Below are 23,583 nucleotides of genomic sequence, written 5' to 3' on the forward strand. Positions count from 1 at the left end.
AAATTTTTTTTGTAATATTGGACCTTTAAAAAAAGAAACAAAAAGCTGCGGAACTATTTGGAAAATTGTTCACAATACAAGATTTATACTGGATGCCTTCTCGTCAGCTGTATAGAAGTGCTTTTTGTGTACTCCTTTTTTCTATACAGCATTATTCATTCACACTCCTCTAAACATGGTTAGGCCTGGTTAGTTTTTGGATGAGAGACCGTTGGGAATACCAGGTGCAGTGGCTCAGAGCTTAGAGCGCATTCTGTTGTGGTGTCCTTGAGCAAGACACTTCATCCATCTTTTTTTTAATTTTTTTTTTATGTTTTGCAACAGCTTTCCCATTAACAAAAGATTCATTTGCAGGTTAAAATAAAAGTGTATTATATAATTTAAGTTCATTGTACTGAAAAACAGAGAGAAAATGGCCCGTTAGTGTGAGTGGGCTTGCATCTCCACAAACCTGACTCCTTTTTGGCCTGGACGAGGGTTTTCTCTTACCTGTTTTGATGGGAATGTCGTTCCTTTGGCTATAATCTAACCTCCTTCTGTCAATGGGGAATATTCTGAAGTATGGTTTTAACTTCATTTCCATGGAATTGGGTGATGTGTGAAGGTCAGAAAGTTACATGCTGTATCTTTAAGCAAGGTGTGTAAGTGTCTTGACCAATAATAGAATAAAGTACTGGTTACAGCTGGGATCAAACCAGGCCGTACCTTCATTTATAAAAGATCCGCTCTCCCACCTGAGCCAAGTGCTGCCCCAATGAATCAAAAACCCATTCTCTTTTAGTCACTTCACAAGATAATCGCAGTAACATTACACCGAGTACTATTAATATCACTCACAGGCAGTACAGGGGGAGGTGTCCAGCCCCTCTGACAGCAGACCCTCTCAGAGCACAGTCAGTGGGTGATAGAGGACAGCTCCAGTGTTTGGCTCATGGATCAGAGTCCAGCAGAGCGGTCATGCACTCAGGAGGAGAGACTACATCCTGCTTCTCTCAGGCAAACACACGACACAGTCAACGGGCCCATATTTAAAAACGTACTCAGTTTAAATTGTCGGTTTCATTATGATATTTCCTTTTTCCTCCGGTGAGCTATACAAAACGGAAATGCCAGAAAGCTTCTTGTTTTAGTAGTCACAAGAAATGGAGTATGTTTAAGCGCCACAGTGAGCCTTAAATGAGGTATAATTAGCTGCCTACAAAACATAAATCAGTATCCATTTATTAGTGTACAAAGTTAGGCATCAAAATAATACATGTACAGTGGTAATAGGCATTCATTCAGGACAATATGTGTAATTCAGAAACCCCTTGGTGAGCTAATTGGAAGGGGGTGTAGAGCTACTGGTAGCTCCTGAACTACAGGTTGGAGACCCCTGTGAGAGAAGGTAGTTTTGTTAGGGTTAATACTGTAGGAACAAATTCAGGGAGCAAAACAAACATGCAAGTATGTTCCACACTATGACTATGGGACTTTAAGACGAAGTATGTAGCAGTAACACCCAGCAGTAGCTCAGTTGGTGGAGCGTTCGTCCACTTGTGTGAAGGTTGGCGGTTTGAATCCCACTCTCAACATAAATATCATTGGTTGAGTGGTCATATCCACTGACCACAGGTTGGTGGTGTGATTCCAGCTCCCAGAGATGAATGCTGTTGTGTGTCCTTGGGTAAGACACATAACCCACCTTGCCCTCAGTGTCTTTATACACTGGTGTGCGAATGGGTGTGTGAATGAGTGTGTGTGAATGAGTGTGTGAGTAGGTGAGTGGTTCCTTGTTGTAAAGCTCTTTGAAGGTGGAAAAGTGCTATAGAAAAATGTGACCATTTCCATGGAAATAAGCAGTTGGAGGGACCTGCTTCATGAAAGTTCCATAGTGCACCATTACAGTTAAGATAAGTGAATGTTTTATTTTAATAGTTTAAGTTTAATTTTTATTATTATCAACCACCAAAAAACGAGGATGTCCCAGTTTTGAGTTTGAAAATCTGGTCACCCTAACCAAAGTGTTTCTAATAACATTAAATATAGGTCTATACAACTGGATTGACTGAATTAACAATAAAATTACAATGTGAAACAATATATAGCCTACATATATAGAGTGACCAGATGTCCCTATTTACTCGGGACAGTCCCAGTTTTGAGTTCTGTGTCCCCTGTCCCAGTAGATTTATCCAAAACCATTGATTTGATATGTTTTATTTCAGTAAGTTTCCAAAGTTAGGGTGACCAGACGTCCTTGTTTACTTGGAACAGTCCAAGTTTTGAGCCCTGTGTCCCCTTTATCCAAAACCAGTGATTTGTCCCAGTTTTATACAAGAAATGTCCCTGGTGTCCCTATTTTTGACTAATCTGATGCTCATCAACAGTAAATAGAGGCTTAAATTGTAATTTGTTTTGGTAAATACAAATAATTTGCTTAAAAAAAAAAAACACAAAGAAAATGTGACTATACTGACTCACATGTTCATCATAAATGGTCTCTGCATAACAATTGTCCTTAATTATGCACTTATTTCACAATTTTATTATGACCAACCACCAAAATAACCGGAAATGTCCCAGTTTTTAAAATTTTTAAATTCTGGTCACCCTAAACATATAGCTTAATGGAGTAGATCAGTATGCCAAACAGTTAGCTAGCATAGTTTTCCCTCAGTCTTTGTCAGCATAGTTCGATGAATAAGCCTACTTTTTAACCTAATTCAAGTAAAACAAATACAGTCAAGTAATATTTAAAAAACTGAAACAGTAGAATAAACCAAGTTACAGAATATAAATAAATTAAACAAGTTAGTCATGTCAGTGGGGTAGCATGTTAGCAAAGAGAGCTTTTAGCGCCGTAAAGCACTTAGCATGTCAGCTGATGTGCAGATTGACACTTGGTCTTCCCCAGAGCGACGGAGGAGACGGTGGCGCGTGGACGTGGAGCACTGGGCCAGGCTGCGGATGTGCCTGTGAGCTAGCCCTCCGCAACGCTTAATTTTACATGACAGGGGGAGTTAGCGCGACGGGAGCTAGCATCTGCGCCGCGCAATGCTTTTAAATAGAGTTTAAAGAAGGCCAGATGAAGAATGTATTATACAAACAGACCGGGCACGCTATTCCATTTAAAGCTAGAGGCTGGGTGGAGAAGAAAAACAGAGAGACCCACTGGCGGAGTTTAGATCTTGATGTCATAATTTCAGATGAAGACTTATTTTAGAAGCGATAATGCGTTTTTGAAATATCCAAGATCTACAAATGTTGAAACTCTGGCGTTTTGGGGGGTTTTTTTGGTCCACAAATTAATAGGGATGTAACGATATTCAAATCTGTGGGTACGATATTATCACAATATGCAGCTCACGGTACAATATTTACTGCGATGTTTTCAAGAGGCTAATGTAATTGTAGATAGGACACTTTTTTATTTTAAAATACCTTGACAAGATTTTGGTCATAATCCCAAAAATTCAAGTAAAAAACATATTTCTTCATGTTGTCTGCATTGAAATGAATCATGGGATATGTAGTTCCCGATGTCTATAAACCAGGGGTGTCAAACTCAAATTCACAGAGGCCAAAATTAAAAACTGGGACTAAGTCATGGGCCAAACTGAATATGTATTGTAAAATTTCAACAATATCAGCATGCTTTCTTTTCTTTTCAGATATGTAATGTTAAACCTTTTCTTATTAAAATAAAGATTTGATAATAGTTTTGCTTAAACATTGAATCCAGAACAAGCAAAATATAAAATAATAACAAAATTTTAAATAAATAATGTCTCTATAGTCTATCTGTAGCCGGCGGGCAGCTCTAATACATGTCTGATATGATTTCGCGGGCCAAATATAACTATATTGTGGACCAAATTTGACCCCCGGGCCTGAGTTTGACATGCCTGTTGCTACTATAAAACCTGCATTTAAGCAAAGGAACTTGTAATTTGATATTTTGTGACAGCCCACGATATTATTGTGAGACTTTTGACGATACAATAACACGATATTTTGGATATTGTTACATCCATACGAATTAATCTTTAGAGGGTGTGCCACCTGCTGTTCTCCATGGAGCTATTCCTGTTTTGCCTTGATTATTCCAAAATATTGAAATAAATCACAATGGAGACAGTTTAATAGTCAGATCTATGGAGAAGCAAGTCTGCACATGATAAGAATTCATGTTTTTCAGTTAATTGTAGCTGTAAACAAGCAGTATTAATTACATTTTTGGAGCTTTCTACCATATTATAATGTTGTTCCTCATCAAAAACATGTCTGAAGAAGTTGTTGATGTCATCCATGCATGTTTTAGCAATTTAGTGATCTCTCTTGAGAGAACTGAACAAAACATCTTCACAAACCTGATGCAATGTGCGGTAGTTTCATGAGAAGTATGCACGCTGATTATGTTGTGATAGCGCTCTGAAGGGGGAGTGACTAAAGCAAAGAGAGGGGAAGCTCAAGAGCATCAAAAACGAAAGTGAAACCTATAAAACAACAGCAAATTTTGGCAATTTATTCAATGGGGTAAACAAAAATGGGGGCTTTAAAGGTGCATTCTGTAACTTTTCTGGTGGAAGATCTGTCACAGTATGGTATTAAACCTTTCTATCTTCATGGAGACCAAACCAGACCAAGTTACGGGTCAGATCTGTCAAGAGAATTAATGTTTTTAAAGTATTTTTGAGCTTTAAACCCACTATAATTGAACAAACGTAAGGCAGATCTGTTTAACGTCATACTGCAGAACATTCCAGGCACAGCAACGACATCTCCATGGAAACAAAAAGGTGACAGACGCTCCACCAGAACAGCCACACAATGCACCTTTAATTCTGACCTATTTACCTGAAGGTGTTGGGTTAAATTCTCCACTAACAGCCTTCTAGTCGCCTTGAACTGGCATTGGCACACCTCAGGGCAGCCTCCACTTTCCTCACACCCCAGGTACACGGCAGTAGGTAGTATTCAGACGCGCATTGTGATCGGAATGTGAGATCTCTAATGAAGTGTTGCTTTGACCTAATGGATTCTAAAGGCTATAACTCTGAGTCTTTTAGAGAGGATACAATGCAGCCATCACCGTCTCGGCGGCGGCCTCGCACTCAAATGAATGGGGTACTCAGCTCATTAGGCCCTGGCGCTGATAAGTAAATGTGGCTCTTTGGATTGGAGCCATCCTTCTTCTAGTGAGGAGTGAGGGAAGGTTTCTATAATGGTGTGAATGATAATGGCGATCAATACATTTTAGATGGAGATTTGTTGCATAAAGTGTAAAGTGTTAAGATAGTTTATCCGAAAGTTTACAGTTTGATGACTTCTTCTTTGGCTTCGCTGCCTCCGCCGTCATGCAATAGTTTGAAATATTGACGTTAAAAAGGCGTAGTTTGGAAAGAATCATAAAAAACACAATTTAATCTTCTCTTTTCACTCATTTTTCTGATCTGTGTTCTGATGTTGGAGTTGTGTTTTGTTTCATTCACACGTTTAACGCACAAACCCACACCCAAAAGAGTTCTTCTCTCAAACAAAAAAAACACTGTTCCACCTTGTGATGTCATGGGGTAATACGGGAAGTGCTCCACTGTGTTTTGAAACTCCATACACCTTCACTAGAATCTTTTGGTTGATTTTAGCCCTAGAATTATTGCCAATCTCGACTGAACAAAAGGTAAAATGTAGCTGTTCATCTGAAAATTATCACTTCATGACGTCACAAGGTGGAACAGAGCATATTGACCTTTAGACATGTTGACCGACTAATAACACAGGATTATTCAAACGTGTGTGAATGAAACAAAACACAACTCCAGGTCTGTTTTTGAGGAGGTAACAACATTCGACCATGACTTAAAGCTCACATGATTCGATTTGGCGTAATATAGGACCTTTAAGAAAGGTCCTAGAAACCTTGTCCAGTTTGTAAGTTCATAAATCGTCATCAACACAAGAAAGTCCAGTAACACTACAAACAGTGGATGGTATGTGTCCTTCAAAGGTACATTGTGTTGCTTCTGTGTACTTTTCTTACTTTTCTCTATAACAATGTTCTTGCTTTCTCTCTAATGGCCGTGTCACACCTTGACGATATAGCCAGCGTATGCCGACATACCAGAATTTCCCTAAAATGCTGGCATACGCTGAACTATTGATGCTTTTTTATTTGATTTTATTTTTTTATTTTGGGTGTATACATGTCATATTCGTAACGAGTTGGACGTATACATAATGTATTAGAAACTTGTATAGAATGTTTTGATAACTTATATATAACTAATACCAACTAATGCTTAGCGTGTTGCCAGCGTCCACAACTTCTGCCCAACGACGTCTAACTTATGCATAAGCGCACGGCAGTGTATCGTCGATGCTCATGTGTCATCGCCTATAAAAAGGCTGTCCCTCGACGATTCATAACTGCACTAGACATCGCAGTAGCAAAATAAATTACTGTCATACTGAAGACAACTCCAGACCATGAAGTCTGGAGGAGTACTGACAGTTTCCCCATTTTTATAAACCAATTTCTCTACACGCTGTCAATACGCCATTATACAGTAGTTCTAAGTTAGAAACATGTTCAGTAAGTTCTGTGGAACATGTTCGGAACAGGTCAGACATGTTTGCATACGTCAATATGCAAATGTGCAAATATGTAGGTTCAAAGCAAGGTACTCATAAGTCGTGTACGCTAGACATTTTCTCAACGTATTTGGACTTACAATTAACTTGTATGAACGTGTGTCAACGATTGCATCACTTACCTACAACTTAAGGCCCATGTATGTAGGACGTATAAGCACACACTGACATATGTTGAGAAATTTTCAGCATGCTCAAAATTTTCAATGACCTTGCCGTATGCCAACGTATGCCAGCATGCTTCAGCGTGCTCATAATTTATACAATACTTACCTAGAACTTATCTGACGTACGCCAGCAGATTTGCCAAATTTACATACATCATACATCGGTATATGCTGGCTAAATTGTCGAGGTGTGACAGCCCCTTTAAGTCACAGTATGGTATAAAATCTCTCTATCTTCATGAAGGCCAAACTAGACCAAGTTACAGGCCAGATCTGTGGAGAGGCAACCCTGCTCACAGTCAGAATGCCTGTTTTTCTAGGTATTTTTGAGCTATGAAACCACTTGTAATGAATAAATGTAAGGTAGAGCTGTTTAATGTCATACTGTGGAACATTCCAGGCAGAGCAATGACATCTCCATAGAAACAAGGAGGTTGTGACAGACCCTCAACCAGAAAAGTTAAGTCAAGTTCAGAAACCATACAGTGTAAAGTAGTAGTATGTGTCCTTTAACTCTCAGAAAATCACAACTTTTCCAACAGTTCCCCACACAATTCCGACAAAACCCCTCTTCTTTGTATTCACCCGCTCCTCAGTCCTCTTCAGTCACGCTCGGCTGTATGACATTTGCTGAGACGGGAGGACAGCGTTGATTTTCACCCCCTTTTTTCCTCGGATCTTTGTGGGGTTGATGAGAGGCAGAGTGAAGTCATGTTTGACGGACACATGAATAATAGATCTGCGTTCCCATTGGCTCCTGTGCGGGCGGGAGGGGGTGGTGGGGGGTCCTGAGGGGGGCTCCGGTTGTCAGGTAGACACTATAGACGGCCGGGATGACAGGTCCGCGAAGGCCTGTCTTTTGTTAAAATGGTTTTGACAAGCTAAATAAGAATGGGGACATGCAAACAGGTACTGGAGAATCGTCAGTCGCTCGTGTTACAATGGAGCGGTGTACTTGGGAATGTTTTATAGGCCAAGGAAATAGTTTCGCTTCATGGAGATACTTTTTATTCCTGGTTAGATGAGTGCATGGACAGAAAAGTTTGGGTTTTGTGGACGATTTAAGGATTCCATCTTTTGTCAGAACAGAAACAAGGAAAAGCAACATAGATCTATCTCATGGTACATTCCTCAGCTGCTGTGGAGGATGACAGAGAAGCCCAGGATGATTTTTCCTGCTGTTTTAACGAGACAAAGCAGCAGATGATGCCATAATGCAGAATGGACACAAAAACACTATAAGCAGGGTCGCCTCTCCACAGATCTGACGCCTAATGTGTATAACAGAGGTGTGGGGACTTGCAAGTCGTGACTTGAATTCAGACTTGAGTTACTATTTTTAGGACTTTAGACTTGACTTGATAAAATGGAGTGAAACTTGGGAATCGACTTGGACTTGAGCCCTGTGACTTTAAAAGATTTGAGAAGCACTTTTAAATCTGAATTCTTTCTATTCTGACTGTAATGAAAAGTGCCATATACATAAATAGACTTACTTAGACTTACTAAATAAAGACTTACTAATGTCTTGTCAAGACATTTAAAAAGGAAAAATTCACAAATTGCAAAAATCTAAGCTATATTTGGTACTTTGATTTAAAGACTTGAAATGACTTGAAGCTCAAAGCACATGACTCGGACTTGACTCGAACTTATGGGCCAGAGACTCGAGACTCTGCTTGGACTTGTCTGTACTTGACTTGGGACTTGACTCAGACTTGAGGTCAAAGACTGGAAACTTACTTGAGACTTGCAAAACAACGACTTGGTCCCACCTCTTGAATATAATTAGCTTCTCTTGGAGATACATACTCTACCAGTCAAACGTTTGGACACATCAGTTCAATCACTCAATCAATGGAACTGGCAACACAAATGAGAAGCGTTATGTGAGTCTCATTCTGCTTTCTGATTGGATACAGCAACAACTTGTTCACAATGTTTTGTGTAATTAAAAATAAATCTGCATTAGAACTGTTATCAGTCAAAGCTATACGTGATTTTAACATGTTAACCTCGTATCTAAGGACATAGTTTATGAAATTGAACATCTAAATCTTAAAATGTCCGACAATGCCAGTGGAACATCTCAATAGGACACATTGATCAAGCATTCCACACTCTCCTCTCTTAATAACCTATAGACTTCATCAGAGCTTCATCACCCGTCTTTGCGTTGCCTTTAAATGCCAACAAGTCCTCACCTTAATTGTGGCCGGGCTCTTGTGTATGCTAATGTCCACGGGCCCCTAAGCTGGTCTGTTTGTGCCTCTCCTCCCAGGTTTTCCATTAAGATCCAGACGCAGATAGGCCCCTCACGGGGACAGGGGCAGGGGAGGGGGTGGGGGAGTGGCAGTGACCCCAGCCTCCAGCCACAGTGGACAGGCCAGTTTTCAGAGCAGGTTTTCTAATTAAAGTCAAGAAAGTGAATAATAAAGTGTAGGTGGAAGCGAAGGGCATTTGAGGTAAGATAGGGTATAGAAGTTCAAACTGGTAAGTAGAGTAGACAAAATTCAAAAAGTCTAAAGGATAACAACAAAATAACATGCCGACATGCCTCAAATTTCCAACTCTTCCCTCACCTCATAAGCAAACTTTCTGAAATAATTACTTTTATGATAGAAGATAAAATAATGTCCTTTGAGTCCTTAGAAGGTCCTCAGAGTGTTTGTTCACTGATCTAAATGTTGTCTGTTCAAATCCTTGGAGAGTGGTCCATGGATCTGACCTTTGGTGTGCTTCCAACTCTGACAGTTGTAGTGTCCTTGGGCAAAACACAAATGGATATCTAAGGACAATATTTCCACAGTTGTCTGTAGAAAGAGAGAGAGACTTCAGGTTTTGCTGCTGCAACATTTGCACTGTGCTTCTTTGTGGCCTTTGTGTCTCAGTCAAAGGTCTCCGTGCAGTTTAAGGACTGGTCAGGGAGGGTCAGCAGGTCAAAACTGTGCCTCCTTTTTGTCATCACAGCAGTGTCCAGGAGGAGCCAGGTGAACACAACAGGAAAGGCCTGTTTTTTACTCAACTCTGGTGTTTCAGTTGGTGATGAAATGGTCCATTCTAGGGGTGTGCATCGCCTTGAGTCTGACAATATGATACATATCATTATATGCATGTCATGTTTTGATATATCATATGTCCCGATACTAAAACAATGGATAATATATTGTGATTTATCAGTAATTGCTTGTAATAATACAGCCAGCTACACCTTCAAGAGAACACAGCTGTATCAGATCCTTTTTGAATCAGTTCGAGAATTGTACAATGAAGTATCACAATATATCACTGAATTGATTTTTTTCTTACACCCCTAGTCCATTCCCTCAAAGTGTTTCCTCTGGAAGGTCTTCTGCCACATTTTCTGCCACATATGGTGTAAAAAGCCTGTAACATCTCAATATTCCATAGCCAGCTCCTTAGCTAGCCTCTTGCATGGATACTGGAAAAACAAACATTTCACACAATCTCACAATCCACCAAACTTTTATGGTAAAATCTCAAAAAAGATGACTACCTGCTGTTTCAAAACCATTGTTATAGTTTCCCATTAAGCACTTACAAGCAAAGGGGCCTCACATCTTACTCTGTCTTGATTTTTTTTCTCAGCACCCTGAGTCCGGACGCAGAGGCTGACGGTTCGTTCCAGAGAGAAGGCTTCGGCCGGCAGAGCATGTCTGAGAAACGGACCAAACAGTTCGAGAACGCCAACCAGCTGGACATCGTACGATCACGCAAGTCCAAGAGCATGGATCTAGGTACGTCTCTGCATGTTCTTTGACTGACTTACCCTTTATGTGCTCCTGCCTGTGAGATAAGCTGGTGGAACTGCACCTTGTGAGTGAATGGGTTTCTGAATCAACCTTGGGACTTTTTTGATTGAGAGATTGGTATTGGTCGAAGAAGCCATTTACACAGATGACACATAACTACCCACTAACTTTGTCGTTCACGGATGATAATTATTAGATGCAGATAGAAAACAGCAGTCTCATTTTGACCCTTAGTCCTGATTTAACAATATATCTGTTGTCTGGCCAACCAAGAATACACACTTCTCCAATGGCAAAAGAACAATTATGGACAATTTTTTCCACAAAAATAGGCCAACAACAAAAACTTGACACTTGATAGAATTAAATTTTCTTTGGCCATATATCCCACCTGGACAACTGAAGGATTATGCTGACACTTCTCTAATACAAAGCTCTATACTGGTTTTATCTCCCCGGGTTCAGATGGGCATGATTGACAGGTGGATTAGCCAATCAGGGAAGCACATGGATCAACCAATATGGCTACTTAAGAGCAAAAAAGAATTAAATAAACCCCCATCTCGGATTTCCATCAACAGGCGAAACACTGTTAATCTGAGGTGCATAGAATATACAAGCACAACCAATCTGAATCCACGGCAAATATATTTTTGCTGGAGTTAGACCATTTTAACATTATTACATAAAAAGAGGAATGCCCCCTTTAATATTTTATAATAATTTGCGTTCGAAATTGACCAAATTTCAATTATTAAAGGTCCGATATTCCACAAAATTGACACTTTCAAGCTTTTAACCATGTTATAATGTTATTACCTCCTCAAAAACAGACCTGCAGTTGTGTTTTATTTCATTCACATATGTTTGAGTAAGTCTTTATTATTAGTTTGTTTACATCAGGGGTGCCAAACTCAAATTCACAGATGCCAAAATTAAAAATTGAGACTAAATCATGCGCCAAACTAAATATTTAATGGGAAATTTCAGCAACATCTGCTTGTTTTCTCTTCTGTCGAGATATGTAATGTTAAACCTTTTCTAATTAAAATATATGTTTAATAATAGTTTTGCTTAAACATTGGCTCATGAATCAGGCTAGTTCTGGATTCAGTTTCACTTCGCAGAAACCGTCTGACCTTGCAGTGTTAGAATTTGTTTGCTCGAAGGTAGGCTGGTACTTTTTTCATTTAATCAATCGCTGCTATTTGGTTGTGACATATGTAATGCACCGCTAATGGGGATAACTGGTATATTAAGCTTTTTCAAATTCCCGTAGGAAGAAGGACAATAACGTCTTTCCCCCTGGATAAAATTCACCAAACATTCTCCTTATTCTGGCTTTAAATCCTCGATCTTGGGAATCGTTGCCAACACAGAGTATATGACTCTTCGCTGATTGGCTGGTGCCCGAACTCGCACTTCCGGGGGTTTTGTGAACCCTCTAGTGTGTTTTGATTCCTGACCTAGTCCCTGGAAGAAATGAAATTAAGCAGAGGCACTATGGTGGCGCCAACCTGGCTAATCCAGAACAAGCATAATATAAAATAAAATAACACAATTTTAAATAAATAATTGTCTCTATAGTCTATCTGTAGCCGGCAAGCAGCTCAAATATATATTTGATATGATCTTGCAGGCCAAATATGATTATATTGCAGGCTAAATTTGGTCCCCGGGCCTGAGTTTGACGTGTCTGGTCTACATCTTCTAAAGCTCAAAATGCTCTGTTCCACCTTGTGATGTCATGAAGCGGTAGTTTTCAAGTCAACAGGTTATTCTAATGAAGGTGTATGGAGTTTAAAAACACAGTGGAGCACTTCCTGTATCACCACATAACCACAGCTACAAGTCGGAACAAAGTGTTTTCAGTTTGAGAGAAGAACTCAGCCTAAAAATACAGGGTTTGTGTGTTAAAAGTGTGTGACTGAAACAAAACACAAATCCAGGTCTGTTTGTGATGAAGAAACAACATTAGAACAGATCAGAAAACAGCGTAATATGAACCCTTTACCAAAAAACCTTACTCCCAACTTTTATCCCAAAAAATAAAGTCATCCAATAGCTGTTTTCCTTTGGTTATAAAACACCGCGTTGATAATATAATTGAATATGGCTGAAGACAGGAAGCTCGTGCGGCTCAGACAGAAGAGATAACACAACATAATGGGGTGGTCTTTGTTGGAAATGCACTTTTTATCATAGACTTTGATCACAAAAGCTTTCTAATTGTGCTAAAGTGCCTCCGTCTTTTTGTAAATGGGATGACTGCTACTACACTGCTGTTTATTGTGTCCGTCCTCAACGCCGAGAACGGGGATCCACTTAGCGCGCTTATCTGTCCGCGCCGTATTAGCTTTTGTGAAAGATTTTAGCGTGGAAACCCAATCCGCCAATGATAAGACAGTAGACGGAAAACACAATGGAATCATCCTGCCCACCCATCTCCTTCATATCACTTGGATTATGATAGGACAGTTAGTAGCAAATTTTGTTATTCTTGTTTCTACAATTATAGGTTTCAGAGAAGTTATGACTAGTAATGAATCTGACTAAGTTCCTTTAAATAGTCATTTGTATACATTTGTTACAACCACACTAAATTCACTAAAGGTGCATTCAGTTTTGTTCTTGTTGCGTATTGGTTTGAGTCCAGTCTGGTATCAATGGTAGACTTGGTTTGGTCCTGTTTTAGTCTTGGTCTAGTCCAGGATTAGTTTCGATGTTAAACGTGCATTGTGGAATTTTTCAGCTGGAAGGTCTGTCAGAAACTTTTCTCCATGAAGATGTTATTGCTTTGTCTGGAATGTTTCACAGTATGGTATTAAACCTTTCTATCTTCATGGAGACCAAACCAGACCAAGTTACAGGTTAGATCTGTGGAGAGGCGAACCCGCTCACAGTCAGAATACCAGTTTTTCTTCATATTTTTGAACTATAAAACCACCTGTAACTGAATAAATATAAGGTAAAGCTGTTTAATGTCACACTGTGGAACATTTGAAGCAGAGTAATGACTTCTCCATAGAAACAAGCAGGTGACGGAACCCCACCGAAAAGTTACACAGTGCACCTTTAATGCCAATTTAGTTTCAGTTTTGATGGATGTATCCTTAGATTTGAGTAGGTTTGACTAGAGATGCACTGCTACAGCTTTTCCAGTTCTGATAATGATTTCGATTCTGTAGCTTCAAGTGTCTGCCGATACCCGATATCAACTGATACCAGAGCACAGACTAAAAAACAGCAATTATTTCCAGCAAAAAATAAAATAAGACAAAACTGATCCAAATGTGTTACGCAACTTTTTAAGCAACTGTTGAAGTACAACAACAACAACCAAAAATTCCAAAATGAGGCTTTCTAGGGCAACTACGATCAATAAATAGTCTTATTATATCATTACGTATGTCTAACCAGGATATCGGCTGGACAGATACTATATGGAAACCAATATCAACTCCAGCAATTTTTTCAGGATCAGTGCCGATATCTGATACCAGAATCGGCGCATACCCAGTTTTGACCAGGTTAGCAAAATCTTTATTTATTTTCAAATGAACTATGCTTATTTCAAGCAAACTGATCTGCAAATGGAATCAAAGTGGACTTCTACTTAAGCTAATAAAAATATAGAAAAAAATGAAATAAATTATGCAATGGAATGTGTGTCTTTATTTGAATTGTACAAGTGAAATAGTTAAAACTACTAACAATAAATAATTTTTGTTGTGTTTTGTAGTAGATTTAACATTAAACAACAAAAAATAACCTTATAGCATTTTTTAAATAATTGTTATTGTTTTATTTTATTGACAAAACTGGCATTAAAGGTGCACTATGTAACTTGTTTCTATGGAGATGTCAGTGTTCTGTCTGGAATGTTCCACAGTATGACATTAAACAGCTTTACCTTACATTTATTCAATTACAGGTGGTTTTACTGCTGAAAAAAATACCTAGAAAAATAGACATTCTGACTCGCCTCTCCACAGATCTGACCTGTAACATGGTCTAGTTTGGTCTCCATGAAGAAAGAAAAGAAAAGTTCAATGCCATACTGTGAAACATTCCAAACAAAGCAATAACATGTCCATGGAGAAAAGCATTAGACGGACGTTCCAGCAGAGAAAAACAAACCACCAACACCGCAAATGTTGAGACCAAACATTCCGACTGTTCATTTTTACTTCTCGTAAACAGCCTAAACCCATTTTTTAACTCTGGTTTTTGGAATAAATAAATAAAATATATAAAAAACATGCCTTTTTACCAGTCCTCTTCTGCTTCTTCCGTGACTCGACCCACCTCATCCCTGCTTTCCATTCCCCTCCATCTCTGCATGTTTGTCCCTCATAATTGTCTCCCAGGCTCTCCTATCACACACACAGATGGAATTCACCTTTGAAACCCGCCGCTATTTCTGCTATGCTAATACGCTAACCCTCCTCTGACTACCCACAATTCCCTTCCACTTAGACCAAACACCACGACTGAAGCGTGCCAAACCCGCTAATATATTGTGTTTTTGTCATTTGTGAAATCTCCTGATTGACAAGCGCCGGGGTCACATCGAATCGTAGCAATTTAGCACGTACGCTAGGCTATTTAGCGCTTTTTCTTGTTGCTAACGCTAACTAACACCCTCTTTCTGCTTTATTTCCTCTGCTTCCTAACAGTAGTGGATGAAATTGATGGCACCGCAAGAACAAAGAGAGGTAAGCCCAAAGTGACCGCAATCAGCCATTTTGATTTTTCTGATTGTTCTCAAAGTTCAAAGGTCAATAATAGGGTTTGGAGCGAGCAGGCCCACTCATTTGTCATAACTAGCTCATAAGCGGTGATTACTGAAAATATAGGTGCACTTGAATGGAAGTTTTGTCTGATGTAATTGCGGCATAATGGGAGAAAGGATTTTGAGAGAATGTGTAGTGCTGAACAAGTTTTGGAAAGGATTTGACACAAAGGCTAACCCAGTTTCACACCCGAAATTGGCAAAAGAAAAGAAAACCCTCAGTAATCTAGTTTCATCAAATAGTTCATGGTAATAAAAAGAAAAAAACAATTGCCTATGCCTTAAGTTTTTGAATACTTTTGACATTTTGGGTTAATTGAAAGTGTTAATTTGGAAAACTTGTTTGTTCCTGGCAGTTACTTCCAATGGTTCTCATAAAAAATTAAGAATGATTTGATATCTGGTGCTGATTCTGATATCAGATATTTGGTTTGCTGTTGCCGATAACTCAGAGTTGCTAATACTGACATTTAAATTTTCAAATCCATAGCAAGGCACATGGAATTTAACTTGAATAAAGAAATTAAATGCTGCCTGATTTTATCCTGAAGTTAATTAAAACAACTTGACTTAAGGCCTGTTTACACGAGAACAGTTGCAGGTAAAACTGACAAAATATTTTATTGGAAGTGCCTTTCATTTAGATGGTGACGGTGTTTTTGGGGGTTAAAAACGCAAAAATCTGAAAACACCCTCCAGAGTGGAAAAGTTGAATACACTCCGTCGTAGCATTTCCGTCTACACTGCCCATGACGCAAAACTCTGGTGAGATCTGCTCACGTCGCGTACAGGTTTACGTTACATACATCACCACGTAGTGTCATCACTTAGCTTCCTGGCATGCATACACAATCTAATTCCACACACTTTTGCATCACCATATGCACGCAGATTTCCTCATGAAAATGCTCATCTAAACGCGGAATAGAAAGTGAAGATGCAACACCATTTTTGCATCTTCTGTTCAGACTGTCATCATATAAATGTAGCCTTACTGAACTTTTGCAGATAATATTTCACTGTCAACCAGGTAGCTTCCTCAGGGTTTGTGTTACTGTCTGTCGGTCCCAGTAGATGCTGGTGGGGTGCAATGGGCTAAGAGGTGTTATGCCACTGCTGTGGAGGCTAAACCGCAGTTGGTTCTCTCCCACAACCAAGAGGCAATCACTAACAAACTCTGACTGAATTAACTGAAGTAAATCTTGTCTGCCTCTTGATAAGTCCCATTGTTTTGATTAATAATATCATATTCGTGAGCATCTCGAGATTTGCTTCAGTTGTTGGGTGATTGTGCAAACATACAGCCATATTTTAGTCTAATTGCGCTTTGGTTTTCACTTTTAATTTTAGTTTGTTTAAAAAATACTAACAAATATGATGGACTGCGGACAAACTGAGAATGACACGTGGTGGCACACTTAGACTAGACAGGCTGGAGCCACCTAGTGCCTCCAGTCAATTTCATTTCTCTCCAGCGACTAGGTCAGGAATCAGAACACACTAGATGGTTGGCAAGAACCCCAGAAGTGTGAGTTTGGGCACCGGCCAATCAGCAAAGAGCCATACATTTTGTGTTGGCAACGATTAACGAGATCGAGAATTTAAAGCTGGAACAAAGAGAATGTTTGGAGAATTTTATCAAGGGGAAAGACGTTATTACCCTTCTTTCTACGGGATTTGGGAAAAGCTTAATATACCAGTTAGCCCCGGTAGCGGCACATTACATACGTCACGACCAAATACCAGCAATTAGTTAAGTTAAAAAAAAGTTGCCGCCTACCGTCGAGTGAACGAATCCTAATGCTGTGAGGACAGATGGTTTCCACAAAGTAAAACCGGCTGATGATACAGGCTACACAGGCTGGAGTGTGAAAAAAGTATTGGCAAATATCGGCCAGTGTTGATATTGGAATTGATATAACCGATCTCACCCATTCCTAATAAAAAAAAAAAAAAAGACTAAAATACCTCTAGAATGTTCCACTGTAAGGTATTTAACTAATCTCTTTGAATGAAGACAAATTGGTGACCCCCTGCCAAGTTAAAGGCCAGGGACAATCCAGACAAAGCAATAACATAAGAAGAACATCTCCATGGAGACACACATTCGTCAGACAAGTTACACATTACACCTTTAATAATGAGAATATGAGTACTTGGGTCACTACACTGTCCATACCTCCCTGATTAAGCCATAACTCCTCTGCTCCATAATCACCACGTGTTGAGCTTACGGAGGACGTCCCGTGTCGGCCTAATGATCCAGCGCTGGCAGAGACGGAGGGGCCCCGCAGACCCCCTCCCACACAGAGACGGCTCTCCTCTGCTGGGATACCCGGACTCGGAGACTCGGCCTCCCCCGGTCCACCTTGGAGGCTATTTTGAACGTAATTACCCTTTTACCGCGCGGGCTTTGTGAATAAATTATGTGTAAATGGCGCCCCTGTCTGTACCCACAGCTTTACGCGGGTCCGATGGTGAGTGATGGGACAGAGAGCAGAGTTTGAGTGGCTTTAATTATAGTGGAGGGCTCCTGTTCCAGTAATGTCCCCCGCTGATTTATTCATAGGGATTAGCTGTACCCCCCCTCGCTCCCCCTCGCTCCCCCTCAAACCAACATCTACTTAAACATTTGACTCCAATGCATCTTCTCCAGTTAGCCGTCCTTGGCCTTGGAGCTGTATTACCACCAGACTTGTTGAGTAATTACAGCTGGGTATTTTAGGATAGGAGATCAGTTGCTAGTGTTTGTGTGCTGATCTGGGTTGAAGGTTGGTGGTTCAAACCCAGCTCTCTCAGAAGAATGCAGTTGTTATGTCCTTGGGCAAGATGCTTAAAGTGCATATGAGGTTAGATTTATTTAGTGAACATAAGTAATATCATTATATTTAAGAGTTTGAGCATGGTTTGGGTTGATGGGGTTGAGGATGCACCGATCCAGCGTTTCTGTTTCGATACCGATGTCGATATTTTGGCTTTAAGTATCTGCCAATTCCTGATATCAACCAATACCAGTGCAGAATGTATAATTTATTTTCTTTAAATACAAATGGTGTGTGGTAAAACATGATCCAGATTAGGACTGGGTATCATTCAGACATTGCTGATACGATACATAGGCTACGATACGATACATATCTCGATACAGTGCACTTTTAATTCAATACGATATATTTCAAATCGATTCGATACAGTTCATTTAAAAATAAAGGCTAAATCATGGCTGTCTTTGTTAAAACACTTGTGCAAATTTAATATGAAACACAAACATTTTAGTCATTGAAACAGTGAAAATGCCAAATGTGACAGGATTTCGTCTTATTACACTAGTTTATGGACCAAAATGGAATATCCAATACCAGTACTGTATTGGTGCATCCTTAGTACATGTTCAGGATGTACCATAAAGAGGAATCAGCTCCAAATATCTGGGCATTGCAATTTTCCAATACAGAAATCAGCAGTCTTGTTTCTTTTATGAAGTAGTTGTAGATCAATATTGCAAATTTAAAATCTCCAAAATATAACATAATGCACCATAGTGTCATAGAATATAACTATATAGTAGAGCCATTAGGGGTGTGCAAAAGTATTTAAATATCAATATATCGTATCACTTAATGTGATGATACAGTATCGATATCGTGGGCTGCTGTATCGATATATCACCAAGAGGATTTTTTTTTTAAAATTTTACTAAATTATTTTGTTATAGCGCTACAGTTTTGTTTCTTGTTTAGTTGAAGGAAATTCGTTTATGTAACACATTTAATTTTGATGATTAAAATGTTTGTTTCATATTAACTTTGCACAAGAAGTGGTTTAATGATACTGTGGAACTTTCCAGTCAGAGCAATGACATCTCCATAGAAACAAACAGGTGACGAACCCAAAAAGTTACTTGTTGCACCTGTAACATATCTACAAGGCGACGAACCAATCAGAACATTTCTTATTCTTAAGTGAACAAAGAGACGCCCACTCAAACGTCTGCAACTTTGTGTAACACGTTTGATTGATTGATCCCCGAAGTCTTTTTTCACGATTGCATTATTTCACATCAATTCTCGAATTCTCAGCGGAAGCCATTTTGTCGACAGTTGACATTGGCTCTTGGGTCGCTGGGACACGGTGCCTTTGTCTTTCCGATGATTTTCATTTCTCCCCCGGACGTGCGCGGAGTGTCAAACCGCGCATTTGGGGAATACGCATTTCCATAGTCCTAAATAAAAGCAGATTGAAGGCGGAGCTTTTGTGCGATCGGCGTCAGATAATAGACAAGCATAAGGCAAGCTGTCACTCCAAACGGTCCCAGGAGAGGAGCGGTGTCTTCACACGTAAACAGCCAGGTATGACAAAAGGAGGGACTACTTTTTCTCTCGCAAACTATAAACAATGAAAACAAAAATGATTGTGATGCACTGAGGCCTGATAACAAATTTGAAGTGAAGAAAGTATAGACAATAAATGATAATACTGAAACGAAATTATGACAATGACACAATCACCGTAAAAAACAAGATAATCCCTTTTTCTGCAAGTATTATGAGTCGCAGAAGTTATTTATGCAACCCACATGTCTGATGAAGGGCTAGACCTTGAAACGTCACATTGTGGTGCTGTTAAAACAAAATAAAAAAGAAAAATAACACAAAGTTCTCCACTAGTACCAACAAAAAGTACCCTTAATAAATACTGATGCCCCAAAATGACCATCTGTCACATATTGAACAAGCCTAGGTGCACGGCAAAAATTGAAGGCATGAAATGACTAAAATCACTTTCAATTCAGAAGAGTTCTTGATTTTGACGGTTAGATTTGATTGATTTAGTGTAGTTTGCCTTGATTTGAGAACATAAATTGTGATTTTGTCCTTGGATTTTGAAATTTTCACGTTAAATCATTACAGACTACTATATTTTCCAGGCTATTTGGCGCGCTCTTAAGCCTACAACCCCATCAAAAAATGACAGCGCACCCCACAATCCAGAGAACCCTATACACGAATCCAGTCGGGTGTCCCAGCACAACTTCAGTAAACTACAAAGCTGCACCACCCGCAGATCACGCAAACACACACGGAGCAGACAGCAACCGCACAGCGAAAAACACCCACAGACACACTCATCACTCCACGCCGACGAGGAACGGAACAGAGGAACGAACCGAAAAAGCGAGTGCAATGTACCACTTCTAGACACGACTGAACTACTGAGTCACTGCGAACACGCTGACAATCCGTTGGCCCCAGACAGCACCCTCCCTACACGCCACAACTGAACAAAGCCCAGAGTCACAGTGAACGCCACAAACAAAGTCCCAATGACCCATCACACTGTTGTGTTTCCTTTAAAGTCCAGTGTGGTTTATTTGTGAAAAAAGTTTGAAAATAGACCATTCAATGATGCCTTATAATCCAGAGAGCCTAATAGCCCAGAAAAAACGGTACCAACTTTGTGGACAGATAACTTTGCTTAAGTTTGAACGTGACTTCTCTGATGGAGGGTCCACCACCTACTTGTCTCGCATTCATTCAGTTATACAGTAGATGTTTGTATTGCTCAAAACTACTCTGAAAAGCATGCCTTAATTCTGTGAGCAGGCTCGCCTCTCCACAGACCTGACCTGTCACGTGGCCTGGTGGCATCACTTGCTTATCTCTATGGAGATACGTAGATATGTTTAATGCCATCAAATAGTATAGATAACATTCCATACAAAGCAATAACATCTCCATGGAGACAAAGAGGTAGAGGACCGTCCACCAGAAAAATGACAGTTCACTTTTACTATGGTGCATTAAAGATGCACTGTGGAGGGTCTGCTACCTGTTTGTCTCCATGGAGATGTTGCTGCTTCACCTGGAATGTTCCATGGTATGAAATAAAACACATCCATGTAGAATTCAGTGGCGGAGTTAGCAATTTAGGGGCCCTAGGTGAACTTGAGTTTGGGGCCCTCACTGTAATGCACCACTTTATTTTTTTGTTTTTTAAATATATTTATCGTCTGTTTTCCCACGTTGTTCTTGAGATATGCACATCTCATTTATTTGAATCAAGGTGGATTGGAAACTTGTATTATTAGTTTGGTCGCCTACTAGATAACTAAAACTGAAAGTAGTTTTATTTTTTTTACATCCATTACATATGGTGATTATTATTTTTCTTATGATTATTGTTAAATTTAATGTCATATTGAGAGAAAAACAAATTGCTCTGAGGCCTTGGCGATTAATAGTTGGGGGCCCCTCCAGGTTTGGGGGCCCTAGGCAGCCGCCTACTTTTGCCTAATGGTAGCGCCGCCTCTGGTAGCATTTATCTATTACCAGTGTTTCTTTTGCTCAAAAATACAATAATTCCTCTCTGAATAGGAGCGCCTCTCCACAGATCTGAACTGTAATGTAATGTAGTGCTGAAACCTGCTTATCTAGAAAGGTTTAATCTATACTGCGGAACATTCTAGACAAAGCAATAACATTTCCATGGAGACATCAAGTGGCAGACCCTCCACTAAAAATGTGTACCTTAAAAATAAATAAATAAATAAAGAAAATAAAAATGCAATATCTAAAGTCAAGTTTTAAACTCAGAAATATATTTTTTTAATGATTTTTTTTTTTTTTTTTTTGTGATGAATTCCGAAAGCTTGCATTATCCCCTCCCTGGCTCGTAGCATAGCAGATGTCAGTGCTGTGTTGAGATGGTGTATCCGTGGTGGCTCGGAGTTGCCTTCCCATTGTGCCGAACATGCACCTTGGCTTGGGCTGGCTCTCTTTTGGCAGGAGACACGTAATCTTCAAGGAGCCCGCATTTGCATACCAATTCCACCAGCGAAATTGAGTTTTGGGTCCAGAATTTGAGACGTTTTTATGAGCAGATCATGTTGGATTCTCCTCTGGCTGTATTTTCACACCAACAGAGAAAATTCTATTCAAACGTGCGCTACACCATAATTGGGACTAAACCTGGGCTAGACCGTGACTAAACCAGGAATTTAGAAACAAAAAACTTGAGAAACATGCATGATTTTACCTGCTCGTCTCCATGCAATACGTTAACTGAATGCTTTACTGTGGGACATTCAAGGCAACGGAATAACAGATCCATGGAGAGAAGCTGGTAGCAGACCCTCCTTCAAAAAGTTACATACACAATTGACTTTTTGAAGCTTTCCATGTTAGAATGTTGTCCCCTTATCAGAAACATGCCTGGAGAGGTTCTAGACGTTATCCATGCAAGTTTGAGTCATTTAGCGATCTCTCCCGGGCCCACAAGCCTACATTGCCCATGCTCCCACACGACAATTCTCCATAAATATACAGAAACATCATCTAAAACAATACACTACAACTTCACAAACCTGACGCAATGTCAAATAGCGTCATTAGCAAAATGCATGGAGATTGTAATGTAATAGCGCTCTGAAGGTGGAGGGCCTTAGCGCAGAGAGCAAAGGGAAGGGGGGGACTCAAAAACGAAACTGACACGTAACATGGTGACCTAAATACTCCCATAGAAGTACCCTGTAGAAGTAAAATACCTAGTCCTTAAGGAAACTTTTCAGTACTATCTGATGTAAACCAACTCTAAACCAGGGTATAGATTCATAAGATAGGATTTTATTGCTACCAGTGTACTATACAGTCAAGAAATCACACTAAAACAATAGCTGTGATCTTCAAAAAAACTAAAAAAACACAAAAAAAACCCCACTCTGTTCTGTGATGTCAAGTGGAAATGCTCCATTGTTTTTAAACTGCATACACCTCCACTGGATAAGTAAATACTAATAAATACTATGATACAAGGACAGTTTGCATAATATAGGATCTTTAAGTTAAAAGAAATACCAACTCCAAAAATGAAAATAAATAAATAAAGAAAATAATGCTAATACTCAGCCAAATGTGTTGAGTTTGAGGCAGTGTCAATGACGTCTTACCAAGGAGCACAACAGCAGCATGGTGAGATTTACTATATGAACGTATGGACTTAAGGAACTTTTAAACAGTAAGCTTTTCCTCAAAGTCTCAAAAAGCAACATACTCTAAGACAGCCATAGTCAACTACTGTAGTAACATATTTTACACTGGATGCCTTTCCATGTACAATCAGCCACATGTTATGGGATTGAGGCAGTGTGGGTGACGTGTCTTGCCACAGAGCACAGCACCAGTATGGTGAGGTTTAGTACACTGTATTTTTCAGACTA

General features: G+C 39.6%; 1 protein-coding gene across 1 annotated transcript in view; it reads left to right on the top strand.

Annotated features, from left to right (window-relative positions):
* The window catches only part of pard3aa (par-3 family cell polarity regulator alpha, a), an 826,722-nt gene that overhangs the window by 429,158 nt on the left and 373,981 nt on the right, over positions 1-23,583 (top strand). Inside the window, exon 17 of the mRNA XM_055151054.1 lies at positions 10,410-10,558. Coding sequence (XP_055007029.1) covers positions 10,410-10,558 — 149 coding nt within the window. The remainder of the gene's footprint in view (positions 1-10,409; positions 10,559-23,583) is intronic.

The sequence above is a fragment of the Boleophthalmus pectinirostris genome, unplaced genomic scaffold, assembly GCF_026225935.1.
Source record: "Boleophthalmus pectinirostris isolate CB_2022bp ecotype Guang Dong unplaced genomic scaffold, ASM2622593v1 HiC_scaffold_15, whole genome shotgun sequence".
Classification (NCBI taxonomy): domain Eukaryota; kingdom Metazoa; phylum Chordata; class Actinopteri; order Gobiiformes; family Gobiidae; genus Boleophthalmus; species Boleophthalmus pectinirostris.